General features: G+C 43.6%; 1 protein-coding gene across 1 annotated transcript in view; it reads left to right on the top strand.

The window, feature by feature from the left end:
• The window catches only part of SMS (spermine synthase), a 44,243-nt gene that overhangs the window by 12,661 nt on the left and 10,475 nt on the right, over window positions 1–21,107 (top strand). The window contains exons 2-7 of the mRNA XM_004435195.3: window positions 8,798–8,918; window positions 12,207–12,297; window positions 12,835–12,899; window positions 16,810–16,985; window positions 17,752–17,906; window positions 18,367–18,456. Coding sequence (XP_004435252.1) covers window positions 8,798–8,918; window positions 12,207–12,297; window positions 12,835–12,899; window positions 16,810–16,985; window positions 17,752–17,906; window positions 18,367–18,456 — 698 coding nt within the window. The remainder of the gene's footprint in view (window positions 1–8,797; window positions 8,919–12,206; window positions 12,298–12,834; window positions 12,900–16,809; window positions 16,986–17,751; window positions 17,907–18,366; window positions 18,457–21,107) is intronic.

The following is a 21,107-nucleotide window of genomic DNA, read 5'->3' as shown; positions in this document are numbered from 1 at the left end:
AGTCAACATCCCATCACTACACATAGTTAAAATTTTTTTCTTGCGATGAGAACTTTTAAGATCCACTCTCCCAGCAACTTTCAAATATACAGTATTAATAACTCTAGTCTCAATGCTGTGCATTGCTGCTATGATTGTACCAAGGCACTGACATTGGCTGCAGGCACTCTTCAGTGGCAGGAAAGCTGTCTCCAGAGCCTGGGACAGTGCCTGCACGCAGCAGCCATTCAGATACTTTTGTGTGTGTGTGAATGGTCTGAATTTTGTGACGGGTGGTGACTAGTGGGGATGGGTAGAGAAGACCACCTCTTACAGCCTCTTTAACCTGGTGCCTAGGGCTTGTCTTATAGTTGATTAAAGGGTAGAAACCGACTTCTTCTTTCTCTCTGTTGCCTTTGATTACCTCACAGTAACTGAGAATCTAAAAGTGCAGCTTGTTTGGGGTTTTTTGGACAGCTTTATTGAGATATTACTCATGTGCCATACAATTCCCCTATTTAAAGTATACAATTCAATGGTTTTCAGTGTATTCACAGAGTGGTGCGACCGTCACCATAATTTTAGAACATTTTTATCACTCCGGAAAGAAACCCTCTGCCTTTTAGCCATTCTCCCAGGCCCTGGCACCCACTAATTTGCTTTCTGTCTCTAGCGATTTGCCTTTTCCGGCCATTTCATGTAAATGGAATCATATAATATGTGGTCCTTTGTGACTGTCATCTTGCACTTAGCATGATGTCTTCAAGGGTCATCCACATTGAGGCATGAATCAGTACCTCCTTCTATGGCTGAATAATAGTCCATGGTATGGATATACCACATTTTGCTTATCCATTTATAACTAAATGGACAATTGGGGTGTTTTCACTTTTTGACTATTATGAATCATGCTGCTCTGAACATTCCTGTTGACGGGTTTTGTGCGATGAGGTTAATTATTTTGCAGCTCTTGTAAAAGGGACTAGACATGGGAATATAAAACTAAGCTGTCGAAGTAAGACAGGCCGAGGAACCACCTGCTTGACCTTCACTTTAATCCCTGGAAATTCATTAGGCTTCTGAATGTCTGAGAAGTCTCCTGATGTACAGACTCTTGTTATAATTAAAAAAAATTAACATTTTAAATTGAAGTGTGAAGCTCTTTTTGATTGTGAAATATTAAGACTTTTTCTGTATATCACTTGATTTCAGTAATCTGGACTTGCTGCCTGTGAGCATTGCATGTTTTAGATTACACCCAGCATATCCAGAGTGAGTTGAAAAGATATTCTCGAACTTTTAGGCAGTTGTGAGCAACTGGCTTGGGTGAGAGGGAGCAGGGAGCCTGTGAGGAATGCTCTGCTATTTTGTTATTCTCAGAGGGGTTATGCCAGTGGTGGTGGTAACTCGGGAACAGATTTTTTTTTTTTTGTGAGGGAGATCAGCCCTGAGCTAACATCCATGCTAATCCTCCTCTTTTTGCTGAGGAAGACCCGCTCTGAACTAACATCTATTGCCAATCCTCCTCCTTTTTTTTTTTCCCCCCAAAGCCCCAGTAGATAGTTGTATGTCATAGTTGCACATCCCTCCAGTTGCTGTATGTGGGATGCGGCCTCAGCATGGCTGGAGAAGTGATGCTTTGGTGCGCGCCCGGGATCCGAACCCGGGCCGCCAGTAGTGGAGCACGCGCACTTAACCACTAAGCCACGGGGCCGGCCCAGATTTTGTTTTTAACTTAACATATTTTTTGTTGTTGTTAGTGCCATCGAGTTGATTCTGACTCCTAGCGACCCTGTGTCCAGCAGAGCAGAACCCTGCCCAGTCTTTGCGCCATCCTCTCACCTTCCAGCACTATATCATACAATGCTCCACAGCTATGGACAGGGTTTTCATGGACAATATTTTCAGAAGTGGGTGGCCAGGTCCTTCTTCCTCATCTGTCTTAGTCTGGAAGCTCGGCTGAAACCTGTCCACCATGGGTGACCCTGCTGGTATTGGAAATACTGGTGGCATAGCTTTCAGCATCACAGCAACACGCAGCCACCACAGTATGACAACCAACACACGGGTGGTGTGGTTCCCTGACCGAGAAATGAACCTGGGCCATGGCGGTGAGAGCACCGAATCTTAACCAGTAGACCACCAGGGCAGATATATTATACATAGAGTAAATTTTAGTGTACAGTGCCGAGTTTTAACCAGTGCATACAGTCGTGTAACCACCACCACTGTCAAGATTAGGACATCTGAGCAGATTTTTAAAGTAGATACTTGAATGACTTCAAACTGTATTGGAGTCCAGTTTCCCTTTCTTCCTCTTGCAGGGTTGGGGTCTATCAAGAAAACCAGGAAGCTGGTTTATGTGTGAAGGGAAACTGTACAACCCAAGCCTGGCTCAGAGGTTCTTTGACATCAGAGTCTTGGGTTTTGGAGAAAGGGTGCCCGTGTTTGTGCTTCCCCTTGCAGGGAGCTGCACACACATCTGCCAGCAGCTTTGGGGCCATCCTCCCACAAGAGTGCAGATCTCTGAAAGGAAGAGGTGGGAGGGAGTAGGGGTGGACTCTGACCTGGATGGTAAATAGAAAGCGTGGGTGGGGGAGGCTGACCAGAGGGAGCCGAGAATCAAGTCGAGGGCCTGAGCTCTGGAAATCTCAGGGTCTGGGGAGTAGTAGGGGGGCTGGAAGGAGGCTGGGCTTTGGACCTCACCACTTGGACACTGGTGCAATGATGGGAATAATTAACCACCCTTTGGAGTATATATAGCTTGAGCTGCCGTGGGAGAGAGACCTAGAAGGCAAAGAAATAGGGGAAGGGGGCTTGATGGTGAGGTTTGGAATTTCCAGCCCACATTGTTAAAGATATGCTTGACAAGAATAGCAACTCGTCTCCTAATTTCATAAGCCAGGTGCTGGTTGAATGTGAGCCAGCAGAAAGGAACGTGGCCGGAAATCACCTGTTCCAACCCCCTGATTTTACAGAGGAGCCTAATGCGGCTCTCCCTGTGGCAGGGCCCCCCAGGCCGAGCAGTCTGGCCCTGCAGCAGGGGTGGCGGCCCGCAGGGGCAGGGACTTGGAATTGTAGCTTAAAGAAAGCCAACACTGAGTTTTCTTAGCTGAAGTTTTGGAAGTTGAAAAAGACTTAAAGGCTCAAGTGAAGGTCTCAAGTGGAGGGAGTCGAGAGCTTTTCTGGATGCGTGAGAATTGCTTATTCCCTTAGGGCAACCTCTCTAATGGATTCACCTTGTTAAGGGGGTTCCAGTATTTTAGCCGCTTAAAGGTGAAGTGGGAATATAACTGAAATGTTTTTCGGCCTTTTTACCAGGGTACCTGATGCCTTAGGTTTTTATTCAGCATGAATCCCTTGACTTCTTGGGCTAGTAATGTTGGGTGGGTGCAGCTAATCTACTTAATTTACGCATGCAGGGCTGCCCACCTTATGGGTTAATGATTAAATGGCGGTACCAGACCACGAGGGACAGAGGGGATGTATACTGGTGCCGGCTTCCTTACAGGAACCCTGCAAAGTAGTGTCCTCATTTTATGTTTGAGGAATTAGGTCTCTAAGTGAGGGGTGTGTGGGCCAGTGAGTTTGGGTGGGGCAGAGAGGCTGTGGGTGGGGGATTTCTGGGAGAAGCTTCAGGGGGACCGTAATGGGGATCTTAAGTGGCAGAGGGCATTAACAGTGATGGGAGGGAGTAGGGAAGTCCGAGCCTGATTGTGATTTCAGACTTGGGATTGAGACAGTGTGGTGAGCAGTTGGGCAGGAGGCATGTTCCAGCTGGATGTACAGATCTGGGATTCGGCCATCTGAAGCTGGTGGTCAGAGTCAGAGGAATGAGGTTTGTTCTCCAAGAGAGGCCTAGAAATGGATCCCTGAGAGAAAATGAGGCAGACAGGGAGATGAAACTTGGGCCTTCATCACCCGCCCCTTTTGTTTTCCCTTCCCTTCTTTTGGTAGTGGCGTATTTAATTTGGACCAGACTTCCAAGTTAATTCTTTTAAGTTATTGTTGAATAAACACACACAAAGTGGGCAGCGGTCTGGAAATGGGGACGTTGAGTTGTCCAGTGGATAAAGGACATATTTTGCCCTGGGACAGGTCACTGTGTTTCTAAGCACTTTGGAGGGCTCTGAGTGGTACAACTAGTTACACATCATTCTTGCCTGGCCAGCCAAACTACATTTTACTAGCCTAGTTGGGATTACCATGTCTACTTGAAAGTGGTGTGGTTATATTTCTTTTAGCATTTGAGTCTACTTTCAAATTTTCTGATTTGTAGGACAGCGCTATCTTGTGTTCCCAAATTTGGGTATGCTCTGACCCCAGGCTCATTTTCATTCATGTGTAAAAGCATCTAGTCTTCTCAAGGGATTGTATTGCCCTGTCCCCCTTCCGCCCCTGGACAATTGGAGTATGGGGTCTTTTTTTTTTTTTTTTGCAAGGTGGGGCGCTACTCACATTTAGTGGGTATGGCGAGGATTACCCAAGTCCTGTGAGGGACAGGGCAGTCATTCACACCATATTGTCCACCCCAATTGAGGATCCCAGACAAAGCAAGTACATTCTGTTTGGTCATGTTACACGCTCCTAACTAGATAGGCTTGAGGTTGAAATTGGATAATAATTGCAAAGCATTTTCTGGGGCGTATCATGGGTTGCCTGTGGCTATAGTTAGTAAGGGGTTTGGACTTTTTTCAGGCCTGTTTTGTTGAACGTTTTCTATAACCTTTTGGTAACTTGAGTGTAATTAATTTGGAGACAGTGGGGTTTCTTTTTCTTTTTTATATCTAATAGTGTAGATCAGTGGTTCTCAACTGTGGCTGCGTATTGGAATTGCCCAGGGAGCTTTAAAAAATACGGATGCCTGGGTCTCACGTTCAGATTTTTCTTTAATTGGTCTAGGATATGGCATCAGAATTTTTAAAACTCCCCAGGTGATTATAATGTGCAGCTAGGATTGAAAACCACTGGTCTAGACGTTCTAGAAACTCTGCAAAGATATAGTAATAACGATGATTAATTTAGCCAAATTTTCATTTACCCACAAGACATGTATTAAGTACCCGAGATCACGATGACCAAGGAGCTACCTTGTTAAGCCTAGTGGAGTTCATGTCTTTGGCTTTCAGTTTTCACTTTAAAACCATGAGTCTGGAAAAGAGGTGCTGGGCAGTTGTTTCAGCTCCAGCTCCCCTTTGTGGGGTCTTCCTCCAGGGCTGGGAGCAGTGTGGATGACAGGGGTGCCCGCAGGTCAGGAGGAAGCCCAGCACTCAATGCCCGTGGGACTGGGCGGTGGCAACAGCCGGAAATAACATTGAGACCTGGCCTATTTCTACTGAACTAGGGGGTAAGCCCACAGTATAGAAATAAGTGACACTTGGATTTCTTTTGTAATGTGTTTTTCTTCGGTTTGAAACCTGGCTGGAGGGTCTCCATTAGCCCACTCAGTGCCTTTCTGCTAATTGTGCCAGTTAGAAAAAGGAGACGGTCGCCATGCTGTGCCTGGCCAGCAGTCAAGGGCTTTGCATGTATCAGACAAAGACACCCCCTTTCCCTGGCCCAAGGGACTGAGTTTGCCCCAACTCAGCCCCGGGGCCAGGGTCCTCGTTCACTGCACAGCCTGGCCAGTGACACGCAGGGTGGCCCTGCCTGGATTGTCCCCTTCACCATTGTGGGGGATTTGTGTTCTGTTTTGTAATGTGCCAGCAGAACCCAGTCTTGAGGCCATTTACCAGGAGTGATGATTTGTTTTATACACTTTCAAAACAGAAAACATCTGTTCTAGCCAAGCCGGGATTGAATAATTACATAGTGGCTTTCTGTTCAGGGCGAGGACTGCCGCGCTTGGTGGAACTTAGGCGTGCTGGGCGCACTTGGCTTTACCGCCCTGCCCTGCAGTGCAGTCCCTTCCACGGTGGCCTGACCCCTCCAGGCTTTGTTGACAAACACTAACTGAACAAGGTCAGTTCTTTTTATCAAGTTTGAAATCGGAATTTTCTTAGGGGCGGAATTCACTCTTATCACAATTCTGGGCCTATAATTCAGGCCTCCCCCTTTTAATTTCCTGAAACCAGTTTCAGAATAGCAAAGGCAGCTGGATTATTTTCTGCCAAATGAGTTTCCCAAAGGCACAGTTTTACTGGGAGTGAGCGAGACTTGAGTGAGACATGAGGTCACTGGTGGTCTTGTGGACACTTGTGTTCTGATGGGTGTGGATTCTGCTCCAGTAGTCTCTCCCCGATGTGGGGCTTTTTCCTGGAGGTGGCCTCCGTTCATTTTGGCTATCCGTAGAGCTCAGCCACCCCGACACTCCCCTGCTCTCCCTTATGTGGTCTGCTGGGCGCAGCCTTCTCAAAGGAAGAGACCCCTTCCTTGTGGGTTTTTGGGGGATTTCAAGTCCCTTTGCTTTCTTGTTTCTTCCTCTCACACAGTTGCTGGTCTCTGGGCTGTAGCCTGCATGTCTCCACCTACTCTTGTTTTGGGGCTTGGGGGCACACTCGCATCTAGTTTTGTTCTAAATGTTGTCCATGAGTTTGGTTGTGCTATCCCAATTGCTCTGTGTTTGGGGATTCAGAAGATTAAAAAATTATGCCTTCACTGCCATTTTTGCTACTCCATTTGCTATTGTTTGTTAAGTTGAAAATAGGAATTTTGGTGGGCGTATTAGTCTGCTAGGGCTGCTGTAACAAAGTACTACAAACTGGGTGGCTTAAAATGACAGAAACTTACTCTCTCATAGTTCTGGAGACCAGAAGTCTGAAAACAAAGTATCGGCAGGGCCACGCTCCCTGGAAAGGCTCCAGGGAGAATCCGAGCTTGCCCCTTCCACCTTCTGGTGGCTCCAGGTGTTCTTGGCTTGTGGCCACAGGACTCCAATCTCTACCTTTGTCTTCACATCACCTGCTCCTTTTTATTTTTTTTTTTATTTTTCCCCAAAAGCCCCAGTAGATAGTTGTATGTCATAGCTGCACGTTCTTCTGCCTGCTGCATGTGGGACGCGGCCCCAGCATGGCCGGAGAAGCGGTGCGTCGGTGCGCGCCTGGGATCCCAACCCGGGCCGCCAGCAGTGGAGCACGCGCTCTTAACCGCTACGCCACGGGGCCGGCCCTGACCTGCTCCTCTTTCTCCTTGTGTTTTCTCTTCTGTCTCTTATAAGTACACTTGTCTTTGGGTATAGGACCCACCTGGATAATCCAAGATGACGCTAGATCCTTAAATTAATTACATCTGCAAAAACCTTCTTCCGAATACGGTCACATTCCCAGGTTCTGGGGGTTAGGATATGGACATATCTTTTTGGGGGCCACCATTCCACCTACTACAGTGAGGGTGGGTGAAATCTTCTGGTTTTTAAATGGCAACTAACTTACATTTTTTAAAAAGTCTGTGCAGGCCAGAATACAACACATCTGCTGTGCAGTTTGGCCTCTGAACCCAGTTTGTGGCCTTCATTCTTGCTGTGCACTGGAAGGGCTTGGGAACATACTTCCAAATGTCGCTGGAGATAGACTCTGTGTAGAATGAAAACATCCTGAACTTCCAGTCCAAGTTTTGGCACGCCTTAGTTTATGGAAGGAATTTGAGTGTAATTTTCTTGTGAAACCACACTGTGGTCAGCTGTGAAACTTTGTTTTCTCTTTGGCCTTGGTTCGGGTCACAGGGATGCTTCGTTTTGACGCTTTGCAGCCCATGCTGTTTTTTCCTTCGTGTGGAAAAAGCACCAGCCTGAGGGGAGCTCGTGGACAGTACAGAGTACTTCCTTTTGTCTTGTCTTGATTCTTTGTCTTACCCTTCTCAGGGAGTGACTACTTTGCAGATAGAATTAGAGAAGAATAAATTGCATTTTGCCTTTCCTCTAAGCATCATCATGTTGGATGTTCTTGAAGATTCTGGCTTCAAGGGTACCTGCAGAGATTGATGCAATTTCTGTAATCTTGACCTTAGTTCTACCTGGGGACACCGAGCTCCCCTTTGGAGGGGAATGGGGTGGGAGAGGGGAAAATTGGCTTCCAGATCAAGGAGGGGGTCATAATGCCTAGCAGGTTGTCCCATAAGGAATTGTAGTTCAGTTTCTGTCGTTTAGAAATACATTACTGAGCAGCAACATTTATTTTTTTCCAATTATAAAAGCAGCTATCCTTACTGTAGAACACCTGGAACATAAAACCCAAAGTTTTGGAGTCATTTATACCACCTATCAGCAGTGGGTGGACAGCACCTTTCTAGTACTGTATATCCTCATTAATTTATTTACCTTAAAGTAGAATCTCATTTATTGTATTTGCATTTCTTTGATTTCTGGTTAGGCTGAATATTTTATTTATTTTTTTTTTTTTAATTTTTTTTTTAATTTATTTATTTTTCCCCTAAAGCCCCAAGCGATAGTTGTAAGTCATAGTTGCACATTCTTCTAGTTGCTGTATGTGGGACGCGGCCTCAGCATGGCCGGAGAAGCAGTGCGTCTGTGCGCGCCCGGGATCCGAACCCGGGCAGCCTGCATCGGAGCGCACGCACTTAACCGCTAAGCCACGGGGCCGGCCCAGGCTGAATATTTTATTACTCTCTAGTTGGCTGAGTGTCTGCATCCTTGGCACAGCTGTTTTCTGGTTTGCTTTTGTGTTGTTGTGTTACCTGGTAATCGGCAGCCTCTCCCTGCAGGGTTGAGAATGTTTATAGCTCATGACAGAGGGCATAAGTGATGCTGGCAACTCTTTGTTCAGGTTTTCTTATCAAGTTTGCTTGTCAAATCGTGCCTCACTGGCTTTCCTTCTGAATGTGTTTCATCCCGACCATTCTGCCTTCTCCTTCTGTTCTCCAGCTGATGGCGAGACCGTTCTAAAAGGCCTCCAGTCCATCTTCCAGGAGCAGGGGATGACGGAGTCGGTGCACACCTGGCAGGACCATGGCTATTTAGCAACCTACATAAACAAAGACGGCAGGTAAGGTGGCCTTGAGTGCTCCTCTTCAGATCTGAGCACTTGATGGGGGGAGGGAGGGACAAAGTGGGGTGGTGGGGTGGTATCCAGCTGTTTTTATTTCCTCTGTGACATCTTTTAGGAGGGGGCTAGAATTCAGTGCTTCTCAGCCCTAGCTGCACGGTAGAATCGCCTGGGAGCAATTTCCCAAAATCCCATGCCCAGGCACTCCTCCAGAGATCAAGGCCATTGGGCATCAGTGTTCCTCCAAAGCCTGCCAGGTGATGCTCCTGTGTGACACGACCCCTGGGCAGCATAAGCAGCATGAACCGGCAGGCCATGATCTGGAGTTGGTTAAAACAGATTCCTGAGGCCCACTCCAAGAGTTTCTGATGCAGTAGGTCTGGGGCTGTGCCCCAAATGGCATTTCCAACAACCTCCCGGGGGATGCTGATGCTGTTGTTCGGCTGACCCCACCGTGAGGAGTACTATTATAAGTGATAACTAGTGCAGACCGTAGTTGAATGCAGGATGGGAAAGTCTATAAGTAGTTTGACAGGAAGCTGAGGGGGTCCAAGAGTTCAAGTTTTTTTTTTTTTCTTAAAACTTTATAATCTACTAGACTTTACATAATCAATATATAGATGAAAGTGTGTTCTGAGAAAAGGAAAGGAAATCTAAATTAAGAAATGACCGATAACAGAAGACACCAGTGTGTTGAGCTCTTTGTGTTTTCCTAAGTCTGGGTCTGTATCATAGCTAGACTGGTTTAGTATGCACAGCTCTCAAGATTCTTAGTAATTTGCACTATTAATTTTAAAATGTGAACTCCTGGGTATTTTTGATGGCTTTCATTCCATTCCCTCAGTGGGTACAAAGAACTAAAGTTTCACATGGCTTCATTAATATCCCACATTCTCTCCATTGTTTTTCTTTTTTCTTTCTTTCTTTTTTTTTTTGTGAGGAAGATCAGCCCTGAGCTAACATCTGTGCCAGTCCTCCTCTTTTTGCTGAGGAAGACTGGCCCTGAGCTAACATCCGTGCCCATCTTCCTCCACTTTATATGGGACGCCGCCACAGCATGGCCTGACAAGCGGTGCGTTGGTGCGCACCTGGGATCCGAACCCGGGCCACCAGCAGCGGAGCGCACCCACTTAACTGCTGCACCACGGGGCTGGCCCCTTCATTGTTTTTCTGTTAAAAGCAAAAATATCCACACCCCCACCCCCCAATTTTTTTTACAGAGGCCCAGAAGACAATGCTGTGAGATGAGGGAAACTTTTACTTTTGAACCCCCCTTCCATTATTCTCTTATGTAAGTCTCTGGTCCACCCCTATGGCAGTAATTGATGCCTCTCTGACATCCTAACCCCTCTCTCCCCAAACCCAGATTTGTATTTCTAACCACGTAGCAAACTTCCATATATGTGTTTAGCAGATACCTCAAGTATATCTAAAATTACTTCTTCCTCAAGGATGACCCCAAACCCTCCTCTGCCCTCCATCCTCTTCTGAGCTCTGGCCCAGTTAATGACGAGTCTCCCGGAAGTAGAGGTCGGCCACTGCCCTTGAGCCCTGCAGCTCCTGCAGGCTCATATTCAGCCCCTCTCTGTCCTGGCCTCTTTTCTCCACCCTCCCTGCCACCTCCTCACCACCGTCTCTCGCTGTCCTTGCTGCGGTCCATCCTTTGGGCACCACAGCAAATCGGACCTTGTCACTCTGCTATCTTGGTGAACTCCTCCTCCACTCCCGGGGTGAAGCTTTGCATCTCTCAGCTCCTAAGGCCTTTGCACCTGGACCCCGCCTAGCTCTCCGCCAAACTTGTTGAAGTTCTCTACCATAGACACCAATTGAAGTCGCCCAGAGGGCTTAGAATTCTTCCCGGCAGTTTTTGAGTGGCAAGAGCTGTTTGGAAATTGCTTCTGAAAGCAGAAAAAATAAAACTTAACATGCTTAGTTTAAAAACTTATTTTCCACGTTGATCTCCCTCCTCTTTCACTTGGTCCACTGGGACCCATCCCCAGGGTGCCTGTCTGGAAACCTCACTTCTCCTGCCATCCCCTCAGGCCTACCCCTTCAGGGGGAAGGACTGTAGCTCCACACCCTGCTTCTGATTAATGGCTTTTTGGGGTCTTGGTCCTCATCCACCTTTTCAGGGTCTCCATTTTTTCCCCTGGCAGGTTTTTGTTTTTCTCTATTTCTGGCTTTATCCCTTGAGGTTGGTACTTGACCCTACCTTCCAGCACTCTGTGTTCCTGTGCTCTCTGCCAGGAGAACTCTGCTAGAACCGTGCATTTCTCGCGTCTTCCTTCACCCCAGCCCCCTCTCCTTTGTGCTGCTGGTGGTGGAGGAGAGGGAAAGATGATCAGCTCATTCGGGTGTAGACGATTTGTGGTGTCCTGGGCCTGAACTTGATTTTGAGGCCATTAAGGACTGAAGGTGAAAATTAACTAGTTGTGTTTATTTTTTTTAATCCAAGCACACTGCCTGTATTCTCTGAACAAAATTCATCTTCTAATTGAGTATTTTTCAAACATTTCTTTAACTGTGACTTACAGTAAGAAGTAATATTGTATCATAACCCTGTACATACACGTCTGCAAATATACAATACAAATACACGTGAAATTGAAACAAAAGTTTCTTCAAATTTATTGCTTGTGATACACTTGCATATTTCATAAGAAAATGCTGGTCAGATCCACTAAATTAAGCGTCAGAAAGCTTTTGCTGTAAGGAGCCACATAAGGTGTCTGGTAAATGTTCTCCTTTAAAAAACAAAAAACTTTTTAAAAATGTAAAAACCATTTTTAGTCTGCAGGCTTTACAAAATGTGTGGCAAGCTGGATTTGGCTTGCAGGCTGTAGGGCTGGAGTTTGCCAACCCCGAACTAAATGAGTTTAATCTCCACTTGCTTGCAGTCAGAAAAACACGGCTCTGTTTTGAACTCTGAAGATTAATTGGGAGAACTCAGTTTGCCCTTCCGCACCCGCCCTTCCTTTTAAGGCTGTGGTTACTAAACCTGGCTGAATCACCTGCTGGGGAGCCTTTTCAAAAGTCAGATTCATAGAACTTGCTACTGAATCACTTTCTGGGCCCAAGAGGTGGTTTTGAAAACCTTAGCATTCGGTGACTCTCTCTAAATCTTCCCTAAATGATTGGTGGCTTCCCTGTCCCCAAGAAGAAAGTGAAAGGTTATGTAATTTAGGGGAAAAAAGGGCAGTGGTCTTTCTTTTTAATTGGGTTGGTATCTTTTTTCTTTTGAGTGCCATGATACAATTTGTAACTTTAAAATTATGCTTTCCTTTGTAGTTTTGCCAGTTTGAGAATTTACCCACATGGATTGGTGTTGCTGGACCTTCAGAGTTACGACAGTGATGAGCAAGGCAAAGAAGTTGACAGTGTCGGTTTTTCACTTTTATTTACTCAAATATATGAGGATCACAAAATCTGCTCAGTTTAATGATGTTAAAATTATTTTCACTTAATTGCTGGCTTCCCAGTTAATTTTAAACTTTCCTCCCTCCAGATAAGTGATTTTAGAAGAAAAATAGTTGTTACTCACTTGTTCTGAGGAACCTGGCTGTCATCTTTCTCTTGACTGCTTGAGTACTGAGTAATGATTTTACTTCCCGGTGGAGGAAATGTAAACCTTTAACCAGAATGTTATATTTGCATTATCCTTGAGCCTTCCCCTTTCCAGTTATTTTGTTGGTAACTTAGACTAAGGTGCAGTCAGTGCCTTGAGGGCTAGCTGGCGTGGGAGTGTGGCATTGGGCCAGGCCTGAGGCTGCTGTAGGGGTGGGGGAGGGCAGGTGTGTTTCGACAGCTGCCAGCGTCGCACAGCTCTGTCAACCCGGCCTCAACCTCTTGTCTGTAGTTGAGCTGTTCCAATCAGCGTATTCCATAAGCCTATTGATTTCTTTTCTTTTAATTGTAGCTTTTGAATAAAGTAGAAGAAAGAATAAAAGAATTGATTCAGGACAGTACTGGGCGGGTGAAGCGGTAAGTCCACTCCTGAATGTCCTTTTATATTTGGTTAATTGGTAAAATAATCAGAATGGTGGTGGTGTCCCTGAATATGTCTGCTTAAGATGTGGAAAAGATCAAAGTCATCTTCTGCTGGCAACATGGTAGACTGAGCTAGTGGGCCCCTCACACCAAAACAAGACAAATGTATGAAAACAGAGATCTGGATAAAATGAAACAAAGGCAGAAAGGAGATGTGGGGTGATTCCAAGGAGCTAGAACTGTATAAAGTGGAGATCCTGGTGGGGCTGCCGCCTCAGTCAAAGGGGAGCTAAAAAACTCCTCCCCGACCCTGTCCAGTAAAGAGAAAAGGTCTCTGCTGTCTCTGCTCAGAGTTCTGGGCTCCAGAGTGGAATGAAGCAGTTTTAAGAGATTTATGATAGGGATGGGGTGATAGAAAATTTGCCTCAAAGGTTTTAAGTAAGATAACTTTGCAAGGTGCTAAGAATCTCAGAGGCCACCCACCTTGAGCCAGCCACAGATAGATTCTTTTCAAATGGTAATGAAGACAATTAAGCTTTCCCTGTCTAGTGGTAGTGGCTATTTAAAATTAAGTTAATAAAAATAGTTCCTCAGTCTCACTAACCTCATGTCAATAGCTAATGGCTAGTGACTGCCATATTGGACAGCGCAGATACAGAACATTTCTGTCACCACAGAAAGTTCTGTTGGACAGTCTCAGGTATTTTCCAGTGCTGTCAGGTGTTAAAACAGTTTTGACATTTGTTGGAAGGATAGAGTCTGGTAGGTCCTGGGAATTAAGAAGGGGAATCAATCATGGATGCACAGCAAGTAATTCTCAGCAGTTTGCTCTTGCCTTGCTTAGGTGACTCCTTATCAGGCCCCGAGAAGTAGGAGGCCTGTCTCTTGCTCATGAAGGCAACACATAGATGCAGAGACATGGAGGGACTTTACCAAGGTCATACCATCGCTGATGGAGGCGACCAGAATACAGATTTCTCCAGTTCATGGCACTTTTCAGAAGAAGAGAATCCTTATTGACAAGAACTAGGGTGTTTAAATACTTAATGGCTCAGAATGCTAAGTTGGCTCAGCCCATAGGAAAGCTCTAGGGCATATGTAAGGTAACTAGAAAGTTGTCCAACCTCTGGTAGGGGAGAAAGCAGGAAACTGCAAGTGAAAAGAACAAGACACAGTGCAGAACTTGCCCACTGTGTTGAAATCTGTCAGAGCACCCAGATTTGTTCACCCCACCCAAATTTAGTTGAGGTCTCCTCAGGCTCTTCCTCATCCTTAAAAAACACGGGCTGCACCCACATTCCTTTCTGGACTTTTCATCTTTTCCTGCTTGTAGAGTTTTCCTTATCTGCGCCCATTTGAAATGAACAGCTTCCCACTGTGTCCTAAGTTCGTTGGTAATGAATTGGCCAACATCAAAATGCCTCTGTCTTTTATTGGTGTGATTTTTATTGGGGTTACTTCTAGGAGTAAGTAAGTAGATGGAATGCATTTATGGGCTTCAGCGTTCACAGGAAGTCTGATTCATTTGTGGTTTTGGTATAGGAGTTTTCTATGTGAGAGTGGAGTTAAGCTTCAGATTTTCAGTTCAAAATACAGACCTTGTTTTTGCTTGTCACTGTTTTTACAGTGTTTGCTGTTCACTCTTTTCATAAAATCAAGGTGGAGGGGACGAGAAGTGGTTGGAGATACTTCTGTTGTAGGCCCTTTGTTATTGGCCTCAAAAGGACAAGGATGGTGCCACTTTTCTATCTGGGAATGACATTGACAGAGGTCCCGTCATTAACAAATAACTCTGTAACATCTGAAATTCTTACTCCACTGTGGCCGATGAGTTAAATCTGAATTTTCAACTAAGAAGTCGTGGGATTTATTACAAAATTTATTTTTCTACTTTTGAAAAGGAACTAGAAAACAAGCTCACGTCAGTTAAGTTTTGTTGGCAAAAAAAAATTCTTGCAATTTACAGTGTACCTGAGGCCCAGGACATTCTGTCCGACTTTCTCTCTACTATCCATTTTTGATTTTTAGCAGTGAAGGTTGAAGCAAGAGTTGTGTAGGGCTCCAGAGTATTTCCTGTAGCCCATTACAGAAAGATGCACTTCATCAAAGTAATGGCTTCTCCATCCTGTTAGAGATCCTTGTGTCTTGCCCAGTCTTTACAAACCATTGTGTTGAAATCGAAGAGAGAGCTCTTCACCTTAGCCAAGGCACTATTGACACAATTGAGAATGGGCGTTGTTTATTTTCGGTGGGTTTGTGCATAGTTCAGTAATTGCCTGTAGCTGGCTGGCTGTCAACCAGGGGCTGGGTTTCCTCCCCTGAAAGTCGGTGACTTGAGATTTGTCACCTTCATCTAGTGCCACAGGTGGCTCACTCCAGCCCCCCACCCATCAGCCAGGGGTGGAAGAGGCTTCCCTCAAGTCCTGTTTGCTTGCTTCTCAGGTGGTTGTCCTGATTAGGGCTCTACATTTTACAAGAAAAACCTCTGGTCCTCCTAACAGTCCAACAGCTGAATTGGTTGACCTGAAAGATGCAGTCATTAAATCAAGAGTTGTTAGGATTAAATGAGTTTATGGGAACTTGCTTTGTGAATCTGAGTGCTCTTTACAGATGTTAGTATTTCCTCATAGAAAGCAAGTCTTGTTAACTTATAACAAGTTCAGACTGTACTCTTGGAAATGGTGAGCGGGGAGGGGAAAGAAGCTCATCAGAGCGAGTCAGAGGTAGCGTATCCCAGCATTTCAGGTGTCTACAGCTGTTTTGCTGTTGAACACCATGTGTCTGAAAACACATCGCTGGCATGCAGTTGTTATGTGTGCAGTGAATTCTGATTTTGTTGTGTTCGGGTTAGATTTTCCAAGCCCCTTTTCCAGGCCTGTTTTTCCCTGTCATTTAGTGTCCTCTGCTGGTAGTTTCTAGTACATTTACCCTGTTTAAAATACCGAATACTTAGAAAAGAATGGAATAGAATATCATCAGTTTGCAGCCACTCTAGTAATTGGTTCAGGAAAGAATCTTCCTAGATGCCAAAGCCACTGGTGAAGATTTGTTGGGAGATCAGGACCTTCACCCAGTCTCAGAGGCCCACCCCATTGCCTGCTTAGTCATTTCAAAGGAAAAAAAAAGTACCTTTGCAAATGGAGAGATCCGGTGGCATCTGCTTTAACTAAGTGGTCACACTTGGCATCACCAATAATAGGACAAGGACACATCACATGACCCTGATGTGTTGCCTGTATAATATATGTCAACCTGACTCTAATGAAGAGATAATCAGGCAAACCCACATGAGGGATTTTCTGTAAAATACCTGGTCTGGACTTTTCTGAGATGTCAATGGCATGAAATATACCAGGAAAAAAAACCTATTCTAGATTACATGAGGATAAAAAAGGAAAGAAACCCCCCCCCCAGCAAAATACAGTGTATGATCCTTCATTCAAAAGCAGAACAGCTATAGGAGACATTGGTACAATTGGGGACACTTGAATATGGATTCTGAACTAGACAATGGTGTTATATCCATGAGCACTTGCATGAATGTGGTAACGGCAATGCGGTTATGTAGGCCATCTTAAGAGATCCCTGCTGAAGTATTTTTGGGTCAAGTGTGATGTGTGGCCATTTTCTCCTTTAACTTTTTACTAGGAAAATTTAAAGCATGCCAGGAAGGTTTTTATAAAAAAAGTGAAGTCGTATGTACAGCAGTTGTTGGGATGTGGTGATGGCCATGTTTGTTTAAACCTGAAAGGCCAAGCTTTAGATTTCTTGGGTACTATTCAGGAGTCGGCCTGGATTCTTGTGGCTTGCTTCTGCACACTCTTGCTCCCAGGTCCACTTTTAAGGCAGCCTCACCATAAGCAATGTTCTTGTAAGGCTCATTCCTGTTCCCCCTTTTTCGCAGATTGCCACCCATAGTTCGAGGAGGGGCCATCGACAGATACTGGCCCACTGCTGATGGCCGCCTGGTTGAGTACGACATAGATGAAGTGGTGTATGATGAAGATTCAACTTATCAGAACATTAAAATTCTACACTCGAAGCAGTTTGGAAATATTCTCATCCTTAATGGGGATGTTAGTAAGTATTCCATCCCTACCCCAGTTACATAACAAGGTGACAATGTGTGGGATTCTGGTGTTTTCCTGACAAATAACGCTATTGTGGATTTGTCCAAGTTAGTCCTTGGCACTGCTGTTTTTTGAAATGAACATTTATGTCATATTAACTTATGGATTGTCTGGGCTTTCATATTTTGTAGCAGAGCCATGAAAACTTTGTCTTGACTTTCGTTTTTCTTAGTGATGAATATTTGGATTGTATTTCAAAAGAAAATGTAATTGCTTATTTTTTAAAAAATCTTTTTGTTATGGAAAACTTCAAACCTAAGTAGAGAAAGTAGTATGATGAACCCACATATACTCACCATTGAGCATCAACAATTGTCGACTCCTGGCCAGTCGTGTTTTCCCTAAACCCCGATCCACTTTCTTCCTCTTATATTTTGAAGCAACTCTCAGATGTCATATTATTTCATCTGGAAAGATGTAACTGTTTTCAATTATTCAGCACATCAGTACATTCTTAAGACTGGATTTTCTTCCCAATGACTAATGTATATATATATGTAATCTATGTAATATGTTGTATGAGGCATCAGATGGGTAGGATTGATGAAAACTCCACAATCCAGAAAAATACTTTTGTATATTGTTGACAATTTTTAAAGATTGAAAATGAAAAGTTTTGAATTTTAGGCTAGATTCTAGCACTTAATAGTGTGGTGAATCAGGTGGTGTGTGGGTTTGGGTAGAGTCACCATTTTGGATCTGTTTCTCCTCCCTAGATTTGGCAGAGAGTGATTTGGCGTATACCCGGGCCATCATGGGCAGTGGCAAAGAAGATTACACTGGCAAGGATGTACTGATTCTGGGAGGTGGAGATGGGGGCATATTATGTGAAATAGTCAAACTGAAACCAAAGATGGTCACTATGGTAGAGATATCCTTTGTTGTAGAAGAAATCAAGTTCAGTGGACTTCTTTTGTTTTCTTCCTCCTTTTTTGTCTTAAGACTCCAGTTAATGTTATGAGGCACGTGTGTTATAAAGAGTGCCTTGAATATGTCCGCTTAGTACCAGTAGCCTTTTTATGTGGCCACCAACAGAGAAGCAGAGATAATCTAGTTGAGAATTAAAGAGCAAGTGACTTTGGTACCGTGTCTACTGCTCAGCAGTTGCTGAAATGACTCTGCATGAGAAGAAAAGAAAATTCTGTTCCTTTTGAGTGTCCTTGGTGCAAAAATGAAATCATTGTCTCATTCATCCGTTTTTTAACTTGATACCCAAATTAGTGTTATAAAACTTTTATGTTTGTCTTAACCTTTTCTTTAAAGTATTACTATTTCAGAATTCTTTGATACATCCAAATCCAGGGGAAATTTCTCCTTAACCTGTTCCGAACATTGACCAAATGGTGATTGATGGATGTAAGAAATACATGCGAAAAACGTGTGGCGACGTCTTAGACAATCTTAAAGGAGACTGCTATCAGGTAATTATGTTTTCCAGATAACCCTTTTTAAGTCAACTGATAATGTGATAGATACATTATTGATCTGAATTGTGCCTTTCTAAAATAACTTGAAGTATAATAGATCATCTTGTGGGGGAGGAAAAATTTTCCCTCTAATCTTCTAGTTCTTGGCTGAGACTCCTGTAATAAAAGATGAACAAGAGAAAAACAAGTTTTAACATGTATACCTCATGTATACAGAGAAAAATGAGTAACTCAGAGGAAACTTTAGAATTTAGGCTTAAATATCATCTTATTAGGGAAAGAGGATGTAGGTGTCTTTGGGGAGAGTGAGTGACTTTTAGGAAAGATGAATGGGCCCTTAGAAGAACAGATAGGAGGTGTGACAGTTTATGTGGGCGTGGTGTCAAGTCTCCTCTCCTCTGAGAAGAGTCAGTCTTCCCTGGTTGAATCCCCCAGGGCCGGGATCTATCAGTTCCTTTTGGAGGATCTGTCTTTAGGCAGATAAAGGGGAGTTCAGAGAAAGCCTCCCCCTGCATTTGCTGTTTTTTCAAGCGCCTACAGTTCAAAATCATCAATATACCCAAGTGGCATAGTTTGAGGTGGCATTTTCTTTATGTGAGTTATGTGTGTATTTGAAACAATTGTTTCTTGCTAAGCAAATTAGTTTCTGTCCTAAATTGTCCTAAATCAACTGGCAAGGTGACCAATCATGGCAGTTTGTAGGATACATTTTGTATTGTATTTTGAGGATGCACATGTTCGGTGCCCACACCTACAGAACTTGTTAGAGCAAGATAACCAAGCAAATATATATTTTATTCGAACAGAATCTTAAATGTATATCTCCAGATTTATAAACGATTTAGATGAGTGCTTTAATTTGTCAGTAACGTAAATTACTTACCCCATCCCATCTTCCCTAATGTATGTGCATCCAGATTTGATTTCATGGTACATGCATGTTAATTTTTTAAGCTGAGAGAGGAATTACAGCTACATCAAAATAGAGTTGTGATTGTTTTGTGGGCAAAAAGGAAAGACATTTCACTTGTACTATTTGAAAGTTTAAAAAGGGAGGGGCGGATTAGGTTCTTCAGAGCACGGCAAGTTTGTTTCACAATGAGTTGAAAGTTACCATTGTTTGTAGATAATGTTTGCAGTGTTAGGCAGACCCTCTGCCTAAGGTGTTTTAATGTTTGATCCTCACATCTGTACCAAGTGGGTATTATTTCTATTTTATGGATGAAGAAGATTAAGCTTTGAGAGTTTGAAGGACATTTATTCAAGGTTATAGGGTAATTTGAGAGGAGTGATTCAGGTTGCTGTCTCCCTGGCTTCTTATATGGCTTCCTTATGTGGATTGAGAAAAAAAATAATAAACAGAACCAGGAGCCCAAACCCGCATTAGTGTGGAGTTGTGGACTGTTGTAATTAGAGGCCAGATATAAGTGGAAAGATTTGACTAATGGCCTCGGAAAACAACTTCTTGACTTGCGAGTCCATCTGAAGGCAGAGCACCAAAGGCAGATGGTGACAGACGGTCGGACATTTTAGGGAAGGGAAAAGTAGTAGTTAATTTGAAATGACTCGGCTTTTGAGGAAGTGGGGTGCCCGAATGCATCCTTTGTCCCCTTGCGTTCTTTCTGGAACAGAACAACCACCAGGGGCAGCCTGGAAAATTCTTCTGAGAAATGAGGCTGAGAGTTTTCCCAGAGCTCTCAAGGGGTGGGGGTTCCTGGTCTGTGGGGAAGCAGCAGGCAAGCCCCCTAGCCATTAAAATGTTACAACCATTAACAAAACAATAGGGCTTTGCAACTTTTCATCATATGAGAAACAGATAATTACTCCATTAACCTTTTTTAGAAAATAGAAAATGTTCCAAAGCACTCGGCATTCTTTTTATAATGATAGAATAATGTTAATACTAAAATCATTAAGGTAGTACAAAAAGAAAACTAAAGATTGATTTTTATATATGTACAAGATTTCTGAGTAAAATAGTAGTAAATTTAGCAGTTTATTTAAAGAATTATCTATTATGTCCAAAAAAGAGTTCATAAAAGTAAAGATATGAGTCGCAAGAAATCTATCAATATAATTCATTAAATGAATAATTTAAAGAAGAAAATAATTTGATTATTAACAGATGACAAAGCATTTGAGAATATTGAGCAGTCATTTTTAATAAAAACTCTTCAGGTAAAATAAAATTGCAAAAGAAGGGAAACTACCTAAACGTAATAGAAATTATCAGAAACTTAAAGATAATGTTATATTAAATGGCGAAAGAAAGGATTTCCATTAAAACTAGGAACAAGATGAGGATGCTTATTATTACCTTTATTCAACATTGTTTTTGAGGCATCAGCTAATGCAGTAAGGTAGGATAACAGTATAAATATAGAAAGAATCAAATTATTTTCAGATGATGGGATGCTTAGAAAATCTAGGAAACTCATCTAGAAAACTATTTGAGTATATGAGAATTTGGTGAAGTGATTAGATAAAGGCAGACTAGAAATTTTTTTTTGCTATGCAAAGGCAGACTAGAAGTTTTTTTTGCTATGCTAAATGCAAAACAGTTTGAATGGAAATTGCCCACACCCCACCCCCCCACGCCGCCCCAGGGTGGGCCGGAAATCCTATTCAAAATAATGACCAATTGT

The sequence above is a fragment of the Ceratotherium simum genome, chromosome X (assembly GCF_057802395.1).
Source record: "Ceratotherium simum simum isolate JZ-2026a chromosome X, ASM5780239v1, whole genome shotgun sequence".
NCBI lineage: Eukaryota > Metazoa > Chordata > Mammalia > Perissodactyla > Rhinocerotidae > Ceratotherium > Ceratotherium simum.
Note: the sequence above shows the minus strand (reverse complement) of the source record. Positions and strands in the feature narration are given on the sequence as shown.